This window comes from Semicossyphus pulcher, unplaced genomic scaffold (genome assembly GCF_022749685.1).
Source record: "Semicossyphus pulcher isolate SPU_LCO1_2020_fin unplaced genomic scaffold, fSemPul1.0.p SCAF_13, whole genome shotgun sequence".
NCBI classification, from domain to species: Eukaryota; Metazoa; Chordata; class Actinopteri; order Labriformes; family Labridae; genus Semicossyphus; species Semicossyphus pulcher.
The window spans coordinates 21825484-21846904 of NW_027211637.1; the positions used below are offsets into that span (position 1 = coordinate 21825484).

At 42.0% G+C, this 21421-nt stretch overlaps 1 protein-coding gene across 7 annotated transcripts; it reads left to right on the forward strand.

Moving 5' to 3' along the window:
- Positions 1-1705: 1705 nt before the first annotated feature.
- LOC138589339 (MYND-type zinc finger-containing chromatin reader ZMYND8-like) lies at positions 1706-21358 on the forward strand. Of its 7 annotated transcripts, none has more exons than XM_069659581.1 (21): positions 1707-1831; positions 1930-2165; positions 6997-7067; positions 7658-7821; positions 10187-10408; positions 10890-11003; positions 11138-11230; positions 11504-11591; positions 11669-11742; positions 11834-11911; positions 12015-12130; positions 12459-12934; positions 13908-14036; positions 14167-14331; positions 14488-14994; positions 16515-17000; positions 17102-17250; positions 17502-17582; positions 17671-17749; positions 17856-18095; positions 20213-21358. In XM_069659581.1, the coding sequence occupies exons 2-21, from the start codon at positions 2152-2154 to the stop codon at positions 20389-20391; spliced, it is 3525 nt and encodes a 1174-aa protein (XP_069515682.1). In that variant the 5' UTR covers positions 1707-1831; positions 1930-2151; the 3' UTR covers positions 20392-21358. The 7 variants fall into 7 exon arrangements, with proteins under 7 accessions (XP_069515688.1, XP_069515682.1, XP_069515685.1 ...); XM_069659584.1 differs by having other exon boundaries at positions 10265-10408; XM_069659582.1 differs by having other exon boundaries at positions 1708-1831; positions 11687-11742.
- Positions 21359-21421: the final 63 nt, after the last annotated feature.

The window sequence follows — 21421 nt, forward strand, 5'->3', positions numbered from 1 at the left end:
TTCTTTCATTTGACTTATTTAAATCTCAGTGTAAAACCAGGAGTCAAACAAGGTTTTGCTTTTTGCCCCACCATGCAGATGATAACACAATACAGTACCATAATATTGTGACTATAAAATTACTTAGATGGAAAAGAGACAATAAAAGCTAATATTTTCAATTCATTAGTTCGGAATAATGTCTTATAACTTATACAGTTCTTTGAATTAATGTCAATAAAACTATAAAACAATAAAACTAAAAACTGAGGTGAAATGAAAATCACACTATCACTTTCCTGCACATCATGAATGCATAATAAAATACAGAATGACAAATAGTATTGATTTCACTAAATCTGAATACTAATAAGTGTTTTCTTATGTCATATAACTCATATAACTCATTTAACTTATTTCACTTTTTTAATCTAAACAATCCAAAGCACTTTGGGTGAAATTTGTGTTGATCCAGGCAGGGATTGAACCTGCGACCTTTGGATCCATAATTCCTATTTACAGAAACCACAAATATTCAACATTTGGGTGATTTCTGGAATTATTATAAAAAATTATGAGCTGGAGGGGCTTTTCACATGCAGAAGAGCCATTAAGAGTCCTCATTTTCTCTCCTTTTCTCTCTTTTTCTCTCTTTTTCCTCTCTTTTCCCTCTTTTTCTTCCTTCCCCCTTCTTCCCCTTCTTTCCTCTTTCTTCCCCCCGCCATACAGACTATTGTTCCCCAGCTTTAGCTCAGTCGGTAGAGCATGAGACTCTTAATCTCAGGGTCGTGGGTTCGAGCCCCACGTTGGGCGAATATCGTTTTCTCTTTCACACATACACACGGTTCCCAAGAGCAGAAAACAGTATACAATAGTGCCCCGATCCAACATTTGATTTTTGTGGCAATGAAGGAGCATGCAATCAAATAATTGTTCATAGTCTATATTACAGTTTAATGTATTCACATTATATTGAAGGATATTACCAATATTTTGAAACCCTTTTTGCATCTGTGGAGGAGGCTATCAGTGTAAATAAAATCCATATACCGCTGAAGAGAACACAGTTACCACAAAATCTGCAATCCAAGATAATCTTACAATTCAATGCAGTACAAGTATAAAACCATGAATTGTAGCCCAAGAAATCCCCAGAGAGGAGACAACAATGGACTCTGTCTCAGTAAAATAGGAACATTTATGTATTTATGGCACAAGATTTCATCACACTTTGTGTTTCTATTTTCCTGAGCATTGATTATTTTCCACGGCTGTCAAATGTACAACCAAAAATACTGGTTAATCCAGTTGTGTTTAGTTTTTAATAAGACATTTGACAGCACAGTGATGACAGGAAATGCTGCACACGTTTTGATATTTTGCTCATGCAGGTTGAGTTGCTTTATTATTATATGTACAACATTTGTGGGTTTGCTTACCACTATGTCAAAATATATTAAGATTATACAGTAACAACAGTAATGTGTAACATAAAAGGCACAGCTTCCTCATTGCTCTTAGTATTTTTCACTCTTTTTTTTAACCACACACAAGTGGTTTGACTTCATGATTTATGATTTTGGCTGCCTAATTTTCTTTTCTTTATTTGCAGACTGAAGAGCCAAATTAGGTGAGGAGCTATAGCCTCTCTTTTCTCTGGTAACAGCCAAGAGGGAGGGAGGAGTTTAAACAAAGGCCCTCTCCACAGAAAAAAAATGGAGGCTTGTGCAGAGAAGCCATGGTGTCCTGCTCCTCTCAGTCTACATGCTGCCATTTCCACTTCTAAAGGCTTCAAATAAGACAACCACCGCCAGATTCTACACTGAGAAGCTTAAAAACACTCGTAGATGGGGTTTGTATGTCGTAAATACTTGTATTAATCATGTTATTTCGTGTTTTAAGGCCTAGTTCTGTGCTTATTTTTTCTTCCCCTGTCTCTGACACTCACAGTGCTGCCCCTGCCTGCACTGAACAAAGATAATTACTCAGGAAACATTTCGGCCAATCAGAGGCAGCCTTGTATCTTGCCTGTGAGGGAAGCGACCAGTCAGGATCTGGCTAACATCACTGGGGCCTGATCGCCTTGCCTGAAGAGCGGAGCCTTCCCCGGCTGAGGGCTGAGAGTGTCCTCCATGTTTTATAAGTGTTGACATAACAGTGTGTCAGGCAGCCATGCATCCACAGAGGTAAGCTCTGTCTTTTTTATCTCAACTCTCTGATAACAACATGGCTTCCTTCTTGTTGTTGTGCTGACTGTTGGTTTCTCATGATAAATGTGCACACCTTAAAATCAGTTTAGTGTGCAGCAGCAGCAGGAGGAGGAGGAGGAGGAGTTGGGGTGGATTGGAGGCCTCGCCAGGCCTCTCTGTTCCACAGTGCTGAGGAGGGTGGGGGGTTGGGTAACGACTCTCACCCTTGCTCTCTCTCTGTGTCTCAGGGTCACATGGGTGCCCCAGACAACCAGGCTGCCATACAGGAGGCAGAGTGGACCATGGCAAATCCTTTTCCTTTTTTATAATGCAAAAGAGAGTTAGAGTTAAAAATGGCACCCACATCTCCTTTCTGTTGTGGCAGTCTTGTGTTGTAGCCTGGCAGAGAAAGAATGGGGGATGGGCAATGAAAGAGGAGGGGGATATTATGTACCCTTTGTAAGTGGATTGCCTCTATGCTGTTTTCTTGTGCGTCATGCCAGGTCCTGGAACAGACGTGGGGGGCAACAGATGTGCTTGTTAGGCGGACAAGGAGCGCAAGGCATAACTGAATATACTGGTTTTCAGTTATGTTCTAATTCAGTAACAGAAATCATTCAGAAACTGAAAACTGAACGTCACATGTAAGAAACAAGTACTGAGAATGGAGTTTCCATATTGGTCAGAGGATAATCCCAAAAGAAACAAACCCTTTGTCGAAGAGAAGTCCTTCAATTCTTTCAGTCTAATCTAAAGGAGTGATATGTTGAGAACACTCTGTTCACAGGCCCTGAGTCTACAGCTCGGTGCTCTGTCGACTCTACAGCACGAGTGTGACACTGCTTCCTCCACTCTCCTCTCTGATCCTCAGACTCACAAACAGTGGCCATTTTGTGTTTCAGAGAGCTCTTATTTGGAAAACTAATGGCCTTGTCTTCACAGATCAGACAGCAGGAAGGAGAAACAGTACGAGCACAGTGCATGTTTTTGCACGATCTGCGTGTGTGAGAATATAAAACTCATCTGTCTGTTTGCTTTATGTCCTCCTTTTTTCCCCTTAGGCTGTCGTACTCTAGGTCTTTCCTGTTTTTACACATTACGCACATTGGAACAGAAATGCCCTTGTTAATTAAGGCACAGGCAAAGATATTTATAAGAAATCCACATAGAGACGAGCTGTATGAGGAAGCTCTGCCTTTTCTCACAGCATAGATCGTGTACTATGTTGCATCATCTTTCTCAGTCTCAACTGCGTGGGGAAAACAAGGAATGTTTTCTCTCTTGTGGCCTGACACGAGGCGTGTTTCATCTACAAGACAACCAGAAAATAATCGTGTTGCAATCAGCGTTTCCCTCGGATTATGACTAATTCACTCTTTCCCTAAAACCAAAAGTGTGCAGAATAATTTACTCATCGTAAAATAAATGCTTCATTGATAGTTAAAAATGTCAGCAGTGCTTAGCGTCATGGTGCTGGGACAGGTCGCCTGGGCCTCTTTCTGAAGCAACGTAGCCGTTAAACAGGACGGCAGAGGTGCGGCATAGCCACTGAGTTATGCATCACAACCACAAACATAATCTCCCATAAGGCCTTTTTTTAATCCCCTTTGGTTTCTCATAAAGAAATGCCTGTTAAACTGAAGGAATATAAAGCGTCTAACGCGCGGGGAAATCTCTGCATTGCAGCAAAAAATGCTTTTTAAGAGGAAGAGGGGAGCCTGCACACTGTGCTCCGTGTGGCAAAGCTTAGCCGACCAATAATGTTCCACCCTGTTGGCCCTGCAGCCAATTGCAGCTGCAGTTGAGGTTAAAGATTGACAATCACAGGGAGAGCAGCAGGGAGAGCAGGGGCCTTCTGGAAAATTCCACAGCCATCTTTGATTCACCCTTAACAGCCTTATATAAAATCCAGGTCAAACCTTTCTTTTTATAAAGGATATTCTGTGCAAATAAGTGTTAAACTTTGATGTTCAGACGTTGTTTTGACATTGTGAAGGAGGCGTGCTAAGACAGGCATCTTAATGTAGAATAGAATGTAAACCTCCTGCTTTTAATTATAGTGTTTTATTGATTTCAAGAAAAGCAAAAGCTATGTGTGCGCATTTCCTCATTTGTCTGCATGCGGTTGTTGGTCTTGTGAAAGCAGAATGTGTCTTGCAAAACCTCATAATCTCTTAAGGGGTTTATTGAACCAGGGTGAGTAGGATATTTTTTAGTCAATGGTGCTAAATTCAAAGTGTTTTCAATAGCAGTTTTAGTAAGACAAGTACAATATGATGTGTGCATGGAGTGCCATATCGATAGAAGGTTGTTACAGATATTTGTAAAAAATCTGCATATTCTTTAAGGAGTGAAGAACAGCTCTGCCAGGATCTGAGCATGGCTTCACAGTGTTGGTCTCTCTTTCTTCAAAATGAAATCTAATTATTCTATGACAGCAGTATTCACAGGGAAGGAGGGAAGCCAAGATCGAGGACATGAAAAAAACAAAAATATATAAATAACACAGAGAGATTGGTGCTCTTCACTTTGCTGGATTTTCTCGTGTCTCCCTCTCTGTGTTTCTCTTCTATCTCTGTGATCGACCGGGGAAGGTTTGTCTTGACAGAGCCGTGCTTTTTTTAAAAATGTTGGTCTGTAATCTCCACAGATCTCTATGGTCCTCCTGCATGGATGTGCCAGTGCCTGAGTCTGAGCCTCGGAGTGGGGGATGGGGGAGAGGGGGGAGGGGAGCAAGCTGTGGCCTCCATTTTCTGTGACGAGAGAACCCTGCTCGTCTCTCACAGGAGTGGAATCTAAAGGCATTGAGTCAGTGTTATTTCCTTTTTGTCCATCAGGTACTACATGCAGAGGGAATACTGTCAGTGTTTTCTTGAACCCACGTCTCTCTGGAATATATCCCAGAATCTGCTGAGGATTTATTTGCCTAACTCTTCCTGTGTGATGGATCATAGCTCCTGATCTGCCCTTTGGATCAGCACACTTTTTTTCCTGCTGATCATCCTGTCTTCCTGGTAGTTGCAGCATTAGTATTAAGTGTGTGGATAATATAGGGCTGTGGCATTTCTTTAAGCAGCTCTGAGCTGCCTGGTGGTGGCGAATGTTCTCTCTTTTCAGGGCTGTGGTACACGCAGCAGAGCGACTTGGCTAACGTTTTCTTGTGTTCATGTGGGCCTCGTTTGTTCTCTCAGTCCGGAACAGGAAGGCCCCGGAGGGGTTGGGGCGTGCGTGTGTGTGTGTGTGGCTGTTGGCAGGCTGAAACAAGATACCCATATGCCATATTTTTAAAGAACTCTGCTCGACCCATGCCATTTCTCAGACAACACGGGCTATGATGCATTTATTCTAAGTTTCAGATTGGTAAGCTCCCTGTGAATGCCAAGAACTCTGAATATACTAGCCTCGATGGTTGTGAGCTACAGTGTTAGCTTGGTGACAGTGTTTGATATGTTGTTTGGTAGAAAGAAGATCTTTGATCAATGTGAAGCCTCTGAATTGTGAAGCAAACATCAATGTTGACTTAGTGCTTTAATAGCTGATGTAATCACATTCATTAAATCATCCATGGCATGTATTTTAACATCCCTTTGCCTATCGGAGACCTGACTTTTGATCAACGTGGAGTGGATTGTCTCTTTAAGGCTGGAGGAGGGGACCAGAAGAGCATTCCTTAACTTTCAGAGGAGAAGAAAATGCTTATCCCACTAAACGTGGTTGACCTTTGAGTCGTGGCCTGTAAAGCCATCATCCTAGCTGGAAACCAGAGCTGCAGCCAAAGCTATGAACTGGTCAAGTGTGTGACCTGTCAGGGGTCCTTGCGAGGGGTTTTCTTCCCGGGGCTGGAGAATAAAGGCTACATCCTTGGAACCAGGCCCTTCTGTTGCTCTGACAAAGGAGGAGCCAAACACTCAAAGACTTTAATTTATCGCCAGACCCCCTTTCATTCTCATCTCTTTTTTCGCCCCTGAGGAAATGAAATGAGAGCCGGACTAGAGAGCTGGGAAATCAGGCTTTCCCTATGCTAGATGAGTGTTTTGGAGATACTGTAGTCTTAGCGTTCAGACTTGGAAAACACAAAAAATATATTGTTAATAGAAATGGCGGGGTTCCAAATGTGCAGGTAGATTGACGGATGGTGATATGGGCCAGCATGGCTACTCTAACTATACTATGAAGGAAAGATTCAGGTCCTGTTTGAAGCTTATTAGACGTATCTTTTGCTATTGGTCTCCAAGAATGGGCCCAAATCCTGCGGGGGTACGCTGTTGTTACTGAAGGGGCTTGAGAGGCAGCAGAAATATATACTGTTAATCGCCCTGAGACACAGTCCCTCCAGTAATATGGAGTACTATTCGACCAGTCGCCGTCTGTAACATTCAACATGCAGCGAAGATCAGAACCTAGTCAGACCACAATCGGCAGCCGCGGTCTCTGCTGAAGGACGGAGGTGCAGGCTAGTGTCAGCTAAATTGCCCTTTGTGTCGTTGTGAATATCAACTTGTGCTTAGCGGAGAGGAGCGTTGCCATGGTGATTGTTTCCAGTCTCATTCTTGTAACATAAAGACCAAATTCAGAGATGTTCATCACTGATATTATGGGAAGGATTCAAACTTCTTACCCCCTATGTCAGATATGTGGTGAAATCAAGTGAAAACAATAACAATGGAAACCTGCAGGGTCCCTATTGACACATCCTGAGGGACCCGGGTGCCTTAGGTGGTGTTCCACTTGTTTACTGTTATGCTGATGTGGTTTCTGAACACCCTTTCTGACTTTGTGTTTGCCTCTCTTTTTGTGTTCCTGTGTGCTCTCGTTCGGTGCTCTGCAGTCTGGCTGAGGAGGAGGTAAAGACAGAGTCTGATGTGGTAGAGGGGATGGATGCATCTGCACGAAACAAAGGTAAGTCTCTGAGGCCGAGCACCTCGCATTAGGAGTCAAACATCTTAGTTTCAGACGACGTAGAGGTTATTTACCGCGAGTTTCGAGGGCAGTGTAATGCATTTTGTTTGTCTCTGAGGATTACAAAGACAATCCATTATGCCTGGCTGCCTGCTTGTTTAGAATCTGTGTCAAGTATCAACACAGGGTCTAGTTAGTTCAGAGGAAGCCCTGCAGCTATTGTTACTATCAAGTGCTTATTTAATATGTATAAGTGGCATCTTCAATAATTGCTTTGTGGATCAGTTATGATTGCTGTCATTAGATGTTATCATAAGGACATAATTCTAAAGCTGAATTCTGCATAAGCATCAAATCACTCGGCTGAATCTGACTCGCTTCAATTTGTACCCTCTTGGTTTAAGAATGTGGCATGATGGGAATATCATTGTTTTCATCCTCTTGGTTTGTTCTAGGAATAGCTTAATGAGAGTCGAGGCCCCTTGTCTTTTAATCTTCTTAAGCTTCAGTAATGTGTTTGACTTAAGTGCAGTGAACAATACAAGTCTGTCTTGTGCCGTCTGATGACCTGATTTTCCCGCCTCATCCAGTCCCTGATCCACCGGGGTCAGCAGAGCGACCAGTGGCCCCGCAGAAGAGAAAGGTGTCGAGTCCCACCCACTCCTCCAATGGACACTCTCCCTCAGACACCTCCCCCAGCCCTCTGAAGAAAAAGAAGAAGCCAGGGGCCATCAACAGTAACAGCAAAGACCAGGTAAGGGCTCCACTATACTCAACTTCAAGATCTGGCGTGCTCTCAAAGGCTGTGGAGGATGCTGCTGTGGGCAGAAATGACGGTGTACGTGCCATGGCGTCAAAAATAATCCCACAAAAAAAACCCATCAGTGTCAGCTGCTTCTTTCACCCAGTGAGCAATTCAACACATTCCTACGCAATTCACTCACTGAAAGGGTAAATTGATAGCAAGAACCACGGCATCAACAACATGCGTTAAAACCTTTTATTGATGTTCAATCCTTGGAACTCGCTTTGGGTCATTCTGCTTGGCGATAGTGTTGTGGGGCAGCTTTGGTAGGGAATCAGCCGTAGCACCTGTTTGGCCAAGGTGTGTTCCTGCTCCAGAAACTCTGCTAAATAGCTTCAATGAACTGTAGCCCTTTTTACACTGGGGTTCCGTCACAGCAGCGTAACGAAGCTCCACCGTCATGCCACCTTTGCCGTTTTACATTGAACCAAGCCACAGTGTGTGTTTTTACACAGCGTTCCGGCGGAAGCAAAACGTGCGCGTGCTTCAAATACACACACTGACGCCATTTTGCCTCTGTTACTGTCTCCAAGGCTGAATGACTTCGCCCCTCCGTTACACCGCCGTTCGTTTTACATAGATGATGAAACGTAACAGAGGCGTAATAATCCTGCCTTGAACTGGCAGCGTAAAAGGGGCTACTCACAGAGGTCTACTGAATGGGTTTCGCCCAAAGGAAGTGGTGCTGACGACTTTAAAACCAACCTTGAACAACAAAAGCAAATGTGTTGTTAATTGCTCTGCGCAGGGATCATGATTAGTTGTGAAAATAATGATAAAAGAGCACTTGAAAGTGAAACTCCAATACCGAATCATTTCTCTACGTCACACAACGATCCAAGTTACTATGCCTGACGTGGGTGCGAATGTCAGATTGTTTGTTTCAGGAAGTTACAGAAACTTTTGGACACAGCACACCTCTAATCCGACATCAGAAACTGGTGGTTGGGGGAGGGGCTTATTAGACTGGCTAAGTTATCGGCACCTGTAGGCGATGAGAGAGCCCCACTGCCTTCATGTTCGATTCTACAATTAAAAATAAAGGAAGGAAGAATCGCGTTTGCATTTTATTTAAATCATTGCTGGGCAACCATCCAATGACCTGTCAACTCAATAACGGTTATCTACTAGTGAAAATACTGTTTAAATTAATGAAAATAACTTAACTGAGAACTCAACTGCTGCGTCAATTTGCCTAGAGGCCTGCTGTTTCCTGTTCAAACCATGGTGATTATTAAGCGTAAAATCATCCATCGAGTTTGGCCATCCAGCACCACCACCGCAAGCAACTTTGTCATCACCACAGAAAAACACAAATGACTTTGGGCTCTTTTCTGCTCTGAGCTGTAGTTTTTTTTTCAACTTGCAACGGTCAAAGTGCTAGTGCAGAAAGCATTGCGCTTAAGGTGCATAAGCAGCACACCAAACACTCACTGTCAATAGAAGACAGGAAAAAGACACCTCACTACCAAAACCGCACTTTCGTTTGACTGAGGTTTCAGTCTTCTTTTCTCACCTCCACTCACTGAGAGGTTATGACAAAAGTTTTGACCTAATGAACATGACTGAGCCACACCGCCTTCGAGAGCACGCCAGTTTTGATTTTGACTGTAGTGTAATGTCCCCTCACAGAGGGACACATGTATGGATGTTATCTGCAGTGATGGTGGATGTGTCTTGCTGTGGGTTTGAAGCAGTGCCATGAATGCATACTCAACTCAGTTACTTCATCAGTCTTAAGACATTTTGCAGCTATGGTAATTGAGCAATTTAAGTGTAATGCACATGCTTTTATGCTCTTAAGTTAAACTTTAAGTTGAATTTGCATGATTACAAAAGATACATTTGCTGTTGTTTTGTAGTTTAGGTTTGATTCTCAGATAGATGTCAACTGAATTAACGCCTGAAAGCCTGTAAGCTCAAGTGATACCAGTTAACCAGTTATAAGATTCTAAAACATCATTGTGAGCTCTACTAAGGTACTTAAGGTACTAAGGGCCTTCTCATGCATTGTGTCAGCTCTCAGGTGTAATGTGAGCTGTTTAATTAGATCATAAAGCACTCTTCCTGAAGCTCACACCCTAAAACCTGTTGGGCTAGTTTAGTTTGACTCACAGTTAAACCAGTCCCACGATCAAACGTTCAGTTAGTTTACTTGAGTCTCATGTTGGATTTAGCACCTTAACTGCCCTCTGTGCTGCTTACCCTGCTTTCCCCACCTCACTGCTGCCTTGTTTTTGTTGCACTGCACCTTTTTTGTGTTCCTGCGTGTTTTTTGAAACCTTCCCCCCTGTTTCTCTTGCCTGCATTTCAGTCAGAGCTAAGACATGGTCCCTTTTACTATATGAAGCAGCCAGCACTCACCACAGACCCTGTTGATGTTGTACCGCAGGACGGCAGGAATGACTTCTACTGCTGGTTGTGCCACCGCGAGGGCCAGGTGCTCTGCTGTGAGCTCTGCCCCAGGGTGTACCACGCCAAGTGCCTCAAACTACCAGCCGAGCCCGAGGGCGACTGGTTCTGTCCAGAGTGTGAGGTATCTCGTTGTAGACGTGTGTATGTGTGTGGCTGTACACAACTGGTTGTGGGATTAAGGCACAATCCTGCTTGCTTAGTAGAAAAAAGGGATGTTTGACTATGTGTCAGTCAGAGAGGAGGATAAAATCAGTGAAACTACCTGCTTTTGTCTGCAGTAAATCCACAAACCTACAGATTCTTTGCCCTCTGTGACACATGGTGTGACACCCCTGCAAGCTAGTAGCTCACACTTTAAGTCTCAGAGACGTTAGCGTGTTATAGATTTGATCTGCTTCTTTACGTTTAGGCAAATTTACAATGAACCTCTTTTCATTGGCACAATTTTATGTAAGTTAAATCAACGACAGCAGATGATATACATTTTACAGAAGTAAAGTAGTAGTCTAAATTAGTATCGGTGTTTAGCCCTTTGCCTGATGTTTATTTTCATCATATGTTCATTTATGTGATTAATTATTAAACATTTGTTGTTGTTGCAGAAAATAACAGTTGCTGAATGCATTGAAACACAGAGCAAGGCAATGACAATGCTGACAATAGACCAGCTGTCCTACTTGCTTAAATTCGCACTCCAAAAGATTAAACAGCCTGGGGTAAGAGAACCTTCATGTTATAGAAAGTGTTTTATGTTTGAAAAAAAAGTGCAGCACATATACCAGGAACTTAAACATCCAATCACATCTAATGAAAATATTTCTTGTTTTTCATATTTGTCCGATCCGAGCAGACTGAGCCTTTTCTGAAGCCGGTGTCTCTGGAGCAGCACCCAGATTATGCAGAGTACATTTTCCACCCAATGGACCTGTCTACTTTAGAAAAGGTACAACATCTTTCTTTCTTTTAAAATGGTTTTTAATAGAATCAAAAAAGATGCAGACAGAGATGTTTCAATGAGCAGGATAGGACAACAAAAAATATCCCACCCTGACACATTAAAAATGGGAATCACGAAACTGAAGAAAAGAAAAAGTTAACACAAAGAACATATTTATTTGTTACAGCTCACAAGTTACAGACATTAAACCAAATATTAAAAGTTACATACAATCAGTGGTCTATCTGTTTTGATTTTGTTACTTTCTCTTTTTCATAGAACATCAAAAAGAAAATGTACGGCTGCACTGAAGCCTTTCTTGCTGATATGAAATGGATCTTACACAACTGCATCATCTATAATGGAGGTAAGTCACTTTCACTCTCACAGTAATCTCCCCACTCTGCTTATTTACAAACGAAAATATAGGTTAATTAAATTAAGACTGTGACTTTATTCCAGGTAACCACAAATTAACCGCAACTGCAAAAGTCATCGTAAAGATTTGTGAACATGAGGTAAAGAAGCTTCACTTACTTGTTAAAAGCTAGTAGATGTGTCTGATTGTACAAATAAATGACATCTTTGTCATTAAATCTGCTTTTCTAGATGAATGAGATCGAAGTGTGTCCAGAGTGCTACCTGTCTTCATGCCAAAAAAGAGACAACTGGTTTTGTGAGCCATGTGTAGGTCTTTACACCATCTTACATAATATATTCAAGCAGTGTTTGTACATTTTGCTGTAGAGTTTAGATCTGTGAAGTACTCTTATTTTTCTTTCTCTTATAGAGTCAACCGCACCCCCTGGTCTGGGCTAAACTTAAGGGCTTTCCCTTCTGGCCGGCAAAAGCACTACGGGAGAAGGACGGGCAGGTAGACGCACGCTTCTTTGGGCAACATGACAGGTGAGATACGTTTTTTTTTTTTAAGTTTAAACCTGGCATTAAATGCGTCCTGGGTGAGCCTATATCAAGTTGCATCTGAAAATTACTCACTTTTTATTTGCATAAAGAGCATGGAGGTGAAATCCGATCCTTAGTGGTCACATGAGACGCATGTGGAGTCCATTTAAAAGCCAAGTACGTGACATACTGTGAGAACTGGCGACTTGTGATCGACTCAGCCAGGATGCATGTTAATGCCGGGTGTAAATGGGGCCTATGTATTAGGGATGTTGGCCAAAAACCAAGCATCTTAATTTGACAATGTTCTTTTCACGGTGCTTTCTTTCAGGGCCTGGGTCCCCATCAACAACTGCTACCTCATGTCCAAAGAGATCCCTTTCTCTGTGAAGAAGACTAAGAGCATTTTCAACAGTGCCATGCAGGAGATGGAAGTCTACGTGGAAAACATTCGCAAGAAATTTGGGGTCTTCAACTATGCACCCTTCCGAACCCCCTTCACACCCAACAACCAGCTGCAGATGCTCCTGGACCCCTCAAACCCCAGTGCTGGAACAGTGAAAACAGAGAAGCCGGATAAGCTTCGCTTCAACTTTGATATAACTGCTTCTCCCAAGATGGTCCTTGGAAAGAGTTCGACTCCCAGTGGCATGAGTCGGAGGGTCTCAATGACTGACATGCCTCGCTCTCCTATGAGCACCAACTCCTCGGTTCACACAGGGTCTGATGGGGAGCAGGAGATGGAGAAGGCCAGCAGGAACCCTGCCTTTCACTACAGCACCGGGGAGGAATCGATGGACTGCACTGGTAAATAAATGTGACATTTAAGTTAATTTTTGTTTTATATTTGTATAATAGCATTGTATAAAAAACAATGTGACAGTGTGAAAGAGGTGACTCGTAGAGGTGGACAGATTACAGCTAATTGTTTTGTGGGCTACCCTACGACTACTGTTTGATTAACTTTGACCCCTCTCATAGCATCGTTTTCAGCTTGAGGAGGCAGTTGTTCACAGATAAGACACTGGCTGTGTTCGAAATGTCATGCTATACTAGCAGTGCGTACTAGTTTTGGCCAAAATGTAGTATTTAGTATGCAAACAAAAGCCCAATTTACAGTAAAATGCCATAAACACCCGGATGTCGTACTGATTCGGAAACAATCTCTAGTATGCATCGGACCAGTCTACCTCGCCTACTGTATCCCACAATGCAAAGCGCTGAAACGTCACAACAGCAGTTGTTTAACTTCCACTTTCCAAAACCAGAAACTGGCGCCTGGTGTAGCGTACTGGGAAAAAAATGTGAACAGCTCCGTACTAGATACTACTGCCAAACGCAGTATGTAGTATACAGTATACAGTATAAAGTATGGCTTTTTGAACACAGCAACTGTTCCCTTCCTGCTTAGCAGACAGATAAAGTTAGCAACACAGTGGATCATTAGGTTTTCCCTTCAGGCAATGGTTTAAGAACAAACCACAGCTAAATGAATAGTGATAATTGGACTTACTGTATGTTCTCTTAGTAGCTAGAAACATGATTTAAATGAATGATAATGTAACTGCTCAATTTATAAATTAGCAACTGTTTGCTCATAACTTACCTGTATCAGCTTTTAAGAAGATGGAGTGTCAAAGCCTACAACTTGTTTCTGCAGCTCCTAAGAAGCCAAACATCAGTCGGCCTGTGTAACCTCAAGTGTAAAGATGCCATTTACTAAAAAACATACCTCAACACGTGAAGCTAAAATAACATTTTCATTATGTGGCAATTACAGCCTCTCCTGTGTCCGGTAAGATGGGTCCTGCAGGCAGTGTGGCAGGCAGCCCGAAGCCCTTCAACCCTGGACTGGTGCCCAAGCAGGAAAGGACTGCAGGCACAGGGGGCATCCTCAATCTGAACCTGGGTCAGTACCGACAGCACAAATATACTACCACAATGCTGTCGTAAAGGCTAATACTCCACGCATCATCCTCACTAGCATCATCATGCTAGGTAATACTTGAATATGTACTGAAATCTAATTATCCTTTCAGATCGGGTGAAGGCTGAGATGGATCTGAAGGAGCTAAGCGAGACGGTGCAACAACAACAACAACAACAAAATCAGCAACAACAGGGATCTTCATCTGCCCTCCCGACCCCAAAGAGACCCATCAGGAGCCTGGACAAGACTATTGAGAGCTGCAAGGCACAGCTCGGTACATACACTTCTCACATAGTACTATTTATACATATGTATATACAGTTATATCGGCCCCAATAACATTTTCTTGTAGTTTCTAAAACATTGAATCTATTTTGGCGGACAAAACTGCATTTTAACTGTAATTAAGACTGTGTGTTCCTCTTTACAGGGATAGATGAGATTTCTGAAGATGTGTACAAAGGTGTGGATCACAGCGACTCCGAGGACTCTGAAAAATCAGACTCCAGTGACAGCGAGTATCTCAGCGATGAGGACCACAAGCCAAAGAGCTCCGCACAGGAAGACAAAGACAGAGCAGAGAGAAAAAGGCCCAAAGCAAGCACGGAGGAGAATAAGGAGGGGATTACAGGGACAGCGGATAAGGCCACCCCTGAACCCCCGCACAAAGACAAGCAGGCCAGCAATGGCCCAGATCGGGACCTCCAGGAGAAGCCCAGAACGCCCCAATCTCAGCCCCTCACTGACAAGCCCAAAGCCCCAGAGGAGGGCAGAGCAGCTGCTACATCAGCGGCTGAGCAAGACTCTGACTCTGAAAGAGAGCTGGTGATTGATCTAGGCGACGAACATGGAGGACGTGACTCAAAGAGGGCGAGAAGAGAGGCGGGGGCTTCTGCTGCTAAAACTCCCAAAGAGTCTAATGCTGTCAAATTGGAAGGTGAGACCTTTGATATTCTATATTCACCTGATTCTCATTATGACTTGTGTCTTAGTAATGAGGACAACTTGGGGGAATTTACCCTCATGTTAGAATGGAGGAACATAGACACAGTATGATGCGGGTCAGAGTGAGCTGTCATGCATGTTCACTCACCATCCTCTCAGCTATCTCGTCAGGGTGCTGTCTGAGGTGGTTTTTCAGTTCCACTTTATGTGCAATCCATGAATCATAGATGCGTGTGTGTGTGATAAAAGACTATGGATATAATACGTTTACAAATATATTACTTTTCTTGAAGATAATATTAACAAATGACCATGACTCTTAGTGGATATGAAGAGTTATAAGAAATATGAACTGCCATAAATACAAACATACATTTATATAAACCATCTTTTTTAAATGTAATAAATTAAAGTTAACATCCATTGATTGGTTAAAATGGTTAAATAATACATTTTCAGTATGATCCAGGAACTGAGTCAGAGTTGGAGGATCAGATCTATATAATGACATCATTCTACATCAACACATTAATCATGCACTAAATGAGGGGTCATTAAAAGGTTGTTAGCAAAATTTAACACCAATTTTAGAACGCTTTACCTGCCAACAAATATTTATTTACTACGTCTATTTTATAATCAAGAGCTGTAACTACATCACAGGTATGGTTACCTGCATGTTGGCTGTAATTACGGCTTCCTTATTAACTCTTAGTGTGGCTGACTGGATTGAACTCTCTCCAGGAACTGTCTGACAGGATAATCAGTGCCCTGGTTAATTTGATTAAGTGGGTCACTTTTAAGACTCCAACTCCAACCTACCATGAGTTGCAGGAGGTTCTATAAATAGACTTTATTAACGGAAAGTAAAACCTCTTTCCCGTCACAAGTACTGGTATCCTGTACTTATATGTCCTGCATATCCAAGTCAAAAAGGTGGAAAACATTCAGTTTAAACCTTTTTTATTAATTGTGATGTTATCATGAATTTACTTAGGGTGTGCTTCAGCCTCCCCACAACCTGTACTTCCCACGATAGTGATACAATACAACCAATTCTGTTTTCTTTAAAGCACACGCTTAAATCACTTCTGTCTCTAAACATATTATGGATAATAATAATAATTTGACAGACTGCAGTGGACCATAACGCATCCATCACTTGAAGGAGAACCAAAGAAACTCTGCACTTACATGACTTCAATGCAATTTAACAACCAACAGTTGGGCCACAGATTCAGTAGCTTTATTTCACTTGTAGCAGCTGATTTAGCCTCAAGCTGCTTGTCTGAAGCAGAGATAAGGAGTGAGATTTATAGGTCTTGTAAGCTCACCTTCATCTAATTTCACACCCCTTGATTTTTTTAATGGATCAAACTTGTGGTGTTTAACCGCAAACTGATGACAAACTTCTGTCCCCTGAGGACAGTCACCAATAGACAAAAATCTTTAAAAGCCCAACTTACTTTTTTTTTAACTTTAAAAGCGTAATACGTTTTTCTTTCTGCGCAGGTAAACTGCCTTCATCTGCTGCAGCAGTCACACCATCACGAGAAGCCGCCTCTAACCTGAAAGACTCTTTACAACCCGCCATCACAGCAGCCCTCAACCTTGTGTCCACTGCAGTTTCTGGTCAGCCCAGCGCCACCACAGCAACCAGCGGATCCACCAGTGCTCCTTCTCCCGCCTCCACCTCTGTCTCCCAAACATCCCCAGTACCCGCCTCTGTGAAGAAACAGCGCCCTCTACTGCCTAAAGAGACGGCTCAGGCCGTGCAGAGGGCGGTGGTTTGGAATCCAACCAAATTCCAGACGTCCTCTCAGAAGTGGCACATGCAGAAGGTGCAGAGGCAACAGCAGCATGGAGAGCAGTCGCCAGTGCAGACGCAGTCGCAGGGGCAGGGGCAGGGGCAGGGGCAAGGGCAGGGGCAGACACGCAGCCCACAGCAGCAGAACTCCTCTTCAAGTACACGCTATCAGACCAGACAATCTGTCAAAGGTATAAACACAAGCATAATATTCATCTTAACATATATATCATAATAGAATAATTATTAAATGATGTACAATTTCCCTTATTTCCACCTTTAATTCCTGTAGGGCAACAAAAGGACCCTCCTCAGGGTACATCCTCCTCGACAGCCGCTCAGGTCACATCTGGTAGCTCCTCTTCCTTCACATCAGGAGACTTACAGATCCCCACAGTCTCAGCAGACGTGGCTGCAGATATAGCCAAGTACACAAACAAAGTAAGTTTGGATCCACTGTGATGAAATGTTTGAAATGAGAACAGGACTCCAGGAGTTAATCGTTGAGGAAAGGGCATTATTTCTCTCTATGTAATTTTCCCTTGATTTTAATGTTGCATTATCCTGTATGTCACACAAAATAAAAACAATTAAGAGCTGGTTTTAATAACTATAAAAAGGATTAATGCTCTGTGCAGGATGAAATGACTTGAACAGTTTACTAATGTGACACTTTTGCCTAAACTCTGCAGATCATGGACACGATAAAAGGGACAATGACTGAAATCTACAACGACCTCAACAAAAGCACATCAGGAAACACAATCGCAGAGGTAAAGTCATATGGCATATAGATGGACATTTATTAATATGTCATAATAATACCAGGCAAGTTTTAACCTCGGTGTATTTGTACCACAGATTCGACGGTTAAGGATAGAGATCGAGAAGCTCCAGTGGCTGCACCAACAAGAGTTATCAGAGATGAAACACAATCTTGGTAAGTTTCCTGCTGCCACGTACACATGCCTCCACACCTCTACTGAGCCGCTCTTTTCACAAATGTAAAAACATAAATATGTTCTTATCGTCCGATTTGATTGCAGAACTGACGATGGCAGAGATGAGGCAGAGTCTGGAGCAGGAAAGAGAACGGTTGGTGGCTGAGGTGAAAAAGCAGACGGAGTCGGAAAAGCAGCAGGCGGTGGACGAGACCAAAAAGAAACAGTGGTGCGCAAACTGCAGGAAGGAGGCCATCTTCTACTGCTGCTGGAACACAAGTTACTGTGATTACCCCTGCCAGCAAGCACACTGGCCAGAACACATGAAGTCCTGCACGCAGTCAGGTAACATCAAAACACACGGGAAGCACTTGTGTGTCCCATTTGGAGATTAAATTTGGCCACCTGCTTTGATAAAGTAACAAACATCTGTCACACAGTGGTTACAAAATGTATTGGCAATTATAGATATAAAAAGCTACACTTTGTTAGATGTTAGAATGTTGGTGGAGCAGGCGCCCCGTGTACAGAGGCCACCCTCCTCTTTGCACTGATCGCAGGCTTGACTCCCGGTCTGCTGATCATTTGGTGCGTGTAATCTCCCACTCTCTACTCCCAACATTTCCTGTCTATCTGTCTATAAGCTGTCCTATAAATAAAGGCAAAAAAGCCAAAATAACACTAATAATAAAAAACAAAAAACAAAACAAGTATTGTATTATTAAGTAACTTATTGTTTGTCATTAAAAGTTAAATTATAGGAAGGTAACCTAAAGGCACTTGCTTGTTTTCCCCAGAGCCTTTTAAGGCAGTGTTTTCTCAATGATTGTAACATGAACAAATCCTTCTGTTTTTTGCCCCTTTTCTGTTTTATTTAATATTCCTACTAAGCTATTTACTTGGCGAATGAATATGAAAATACTCCTAATATTCCTGTTGGTATGCAGTCAGGGATACTCTTACAGTAGTTGGTTTGTTTACAACCCACAGAGCTGACCGTAAATGGGCAAGAAGCTGAATGCTCTGTATAAATGTCTGTAAAGGAATATATCTGCTGTTGTGATGGATGCGTCTCTGGACATTAAACAGGTTTATAATTACAGTAAAGAAGTTATTTGACAGGACAGTCTTTCTTGTTCAAAAAACAATCATTGTAAATCTATATTACTTTTTTTACTTTAGCAGTTTCTTTGATAAATGCATTTTTTGTAGAAGGCTTGTTTTTTATGTTTATTTAAAACAAACAAAATCTGTCTCACTCTTGACTGCATTGAGTTTTTGAAACATTCAGATACAAATTCCAAGACAGCATAAATATGGCAGGGTTGAAGAAGGAGCTATGATATCCTGCATTTAATGCTAAATGTATTATGTGACAAGATGACGACCCCCCACAAACGCATTGGTCTATCACATCACCCTATTGTCACATTTCAGGGTGATGTGATTGAGTCTGTATCTTCTTATAAATACCTGGGATTCTTAATTGATGATTCTTTTATTATATTACATATTCAGCAACTCGTAAAGAAGTTAAAGCTGCGGCTGGGCTTCTATTTTAAAAACAAATCATGGTTTTCTTTTGCTACAAAAAGAAGACTTGTTGCTGCTACTTTTATGCCACTGATTGACTACGGTGATGTTTTATATATGCATGCGCCTTTACTCTCGACTCTGTACACCGCGGAGCATTGAGGTTTATTACAAATCTTAAGGCCCTCACTCATCATTGCTCCCTGTATGCTCAGGTTTGCTGGCCTGCATTGTCCGACTGTAGACTAAATCACTGGCATGTCCTTATTTATAAGGCAATTCTTAACTTGCCTCCCTCATACTTATGTACTTTTATTAATCTGACCCACTCGCAAGGCTTCATTTTGCTATCTGTCCCCAAAATGCGTCTTGAAGTGGGGAAAAGGTGTTTCAGGTACGCTGCTCGTGCTGCTTGGAATCTGCTGCAGGAGGATTTGGGTTTGGGGGAGCTGATCTCTTTAAATCTTTTTAAAAGTAGATTGAAGGCTCTGGAGGAAGATGCATCAGGTTATAGATGCTTTGATTAATAGCTTTCGCTATGTGACCCAGCATATGCTGACTTGCTTTTGTAATCGTTTTGTGTTGTATGCCTGAAACGTTGTTAAAATGTGCTGCTGCTGTCTTGGCCAGGGCACTCTTGTAAAAGAGATTTTTAATCTCAATGAGGCTTTTACTGGTTAAATAAAAGTTTAATAAATTAAAGAAAAAATAAACCCAGGGCCATTGTCGACTAGCCCCCGGTATCTCTCTCGTCTTTAAAAACCCACTAATGTGTAAAACTAACTGATAAAGTATGAGGTGACTTTGCAATAATAAATAAAAATGGATAACCTCGTCCTTGTCAGAGAGTAAGAGGTAAATTCTGCAGACAAACACACGCAGATATACAGTGTCCATGTTCTCATGTTATATTTTGCTTTTCCTTCCAGCCTCAGCTTCACAGCAGGAGCCAGAAGCAGAACCCTCCTCAGACCCTTCAGTCAAACCATCAGGACACTCTCCTGCAACACAGACCCTGCCCTCAGCAGCAGGATCCATATCAGACAAAAGCAACTCTCCAACATATATGGAAAAAAGCAAGGACAGTGCTGGTGTTACTGTGACCTAAGTGCTACACTACAGATACTCTCGCACGTTTTGCAAGGCCACTGTTGTGCTTGTCGTGGCAGACTTAAAGCTTCAAGGCCTGTTCATCTGTGACACATCACTTTCCATTCCCATATTTTGGTTCATCTCTCATTCAGTTTCCACAGGTCTGTGTTCAGGTGGATATTCACCATGTGAAAGTAGTCTGTCTTGAGAAATAAAATGTGAGTCTGTATGTTTTCATACTGTAGTTTTGTTTTGACTTTGTTACCACTTTGATTCAAGACTGAACAAGATTGTATAAAATTGCAGAATATTTGCTACATTAACACTTTCAATGCTGCTCTCAAGTACTTCATGGCTGTTCACTTCGTGGATGCTTTCCATATTATGAGACAAATCATTTGAAACGGCCATCAACAGTTGTTGCTCATTAATCGCGGTGCCATTAGAGGTATTTTGATTTATGCAAGTTTCATCCTCAGTTTAATACCATGTCCGCTGCATGTCATCATCCTTCGACTATGTCCTCTTCATGTCTGCGGTGGCATTTTCGGCTCATACCTGTTTTGTATTTGTAGTTCCACATTGTACAGACCTACATAAAAAAAATCTGTGATTTATCAAAAAGAACTTAAAAATGTAAACTGTACAAAGTTTTTGTAAGAAAATACCTGAACAATATTTATAGTGCTATATATAGTGTTTTTATAGTATGTTTAATTAAATCACATTTCTATGTGTCTAAACAAAGTTATTTGAAAAGAAATTACTTCACATGAATGTCAGCTCAGAGCAAACTCTGTGTTTAACCGTTTATCCAAAGCTGATGATCAGACTTTGTTTAAGAACTCAGTAGGCATAAATAAAAACTGCATTTTGGCTGGATGTTCTTTCCTGTGAGCATGTCTGTTATGAGCTTGTGTCTCGTTCGTGTTTACATATTGTACATACAATAAATGGAGTCGTGAAGAAAAAATAAAAATGCTCTGATCAACTTAGCACTGTGCGCCTTAAATCATTCAAAGTGTCAGACCTCTTTCAATGGAAAT

What these genes read in the sequence shown, in the direction of transcription:
- LOC138589339 (XM_069659581.1), top strand. An exon ending in TGCATCTGCACGAAACAAAG is followed by an intron (nt 7,068 to 7,657) that starts GTAAGTCTCTGA and finishes CGCCTCATCCAG; the next exon opens with TCCCTGATCCACCGGGGTCA. An exon ending in TTCTTTGGGCAACATGACAG is followed by an intron (nt 12,131 to 12,458) that starts GTGAGATACGTT and finishes GCTTTCTTTCAG; the next exon opens with GGCCTGGGTCCCCATCAACA.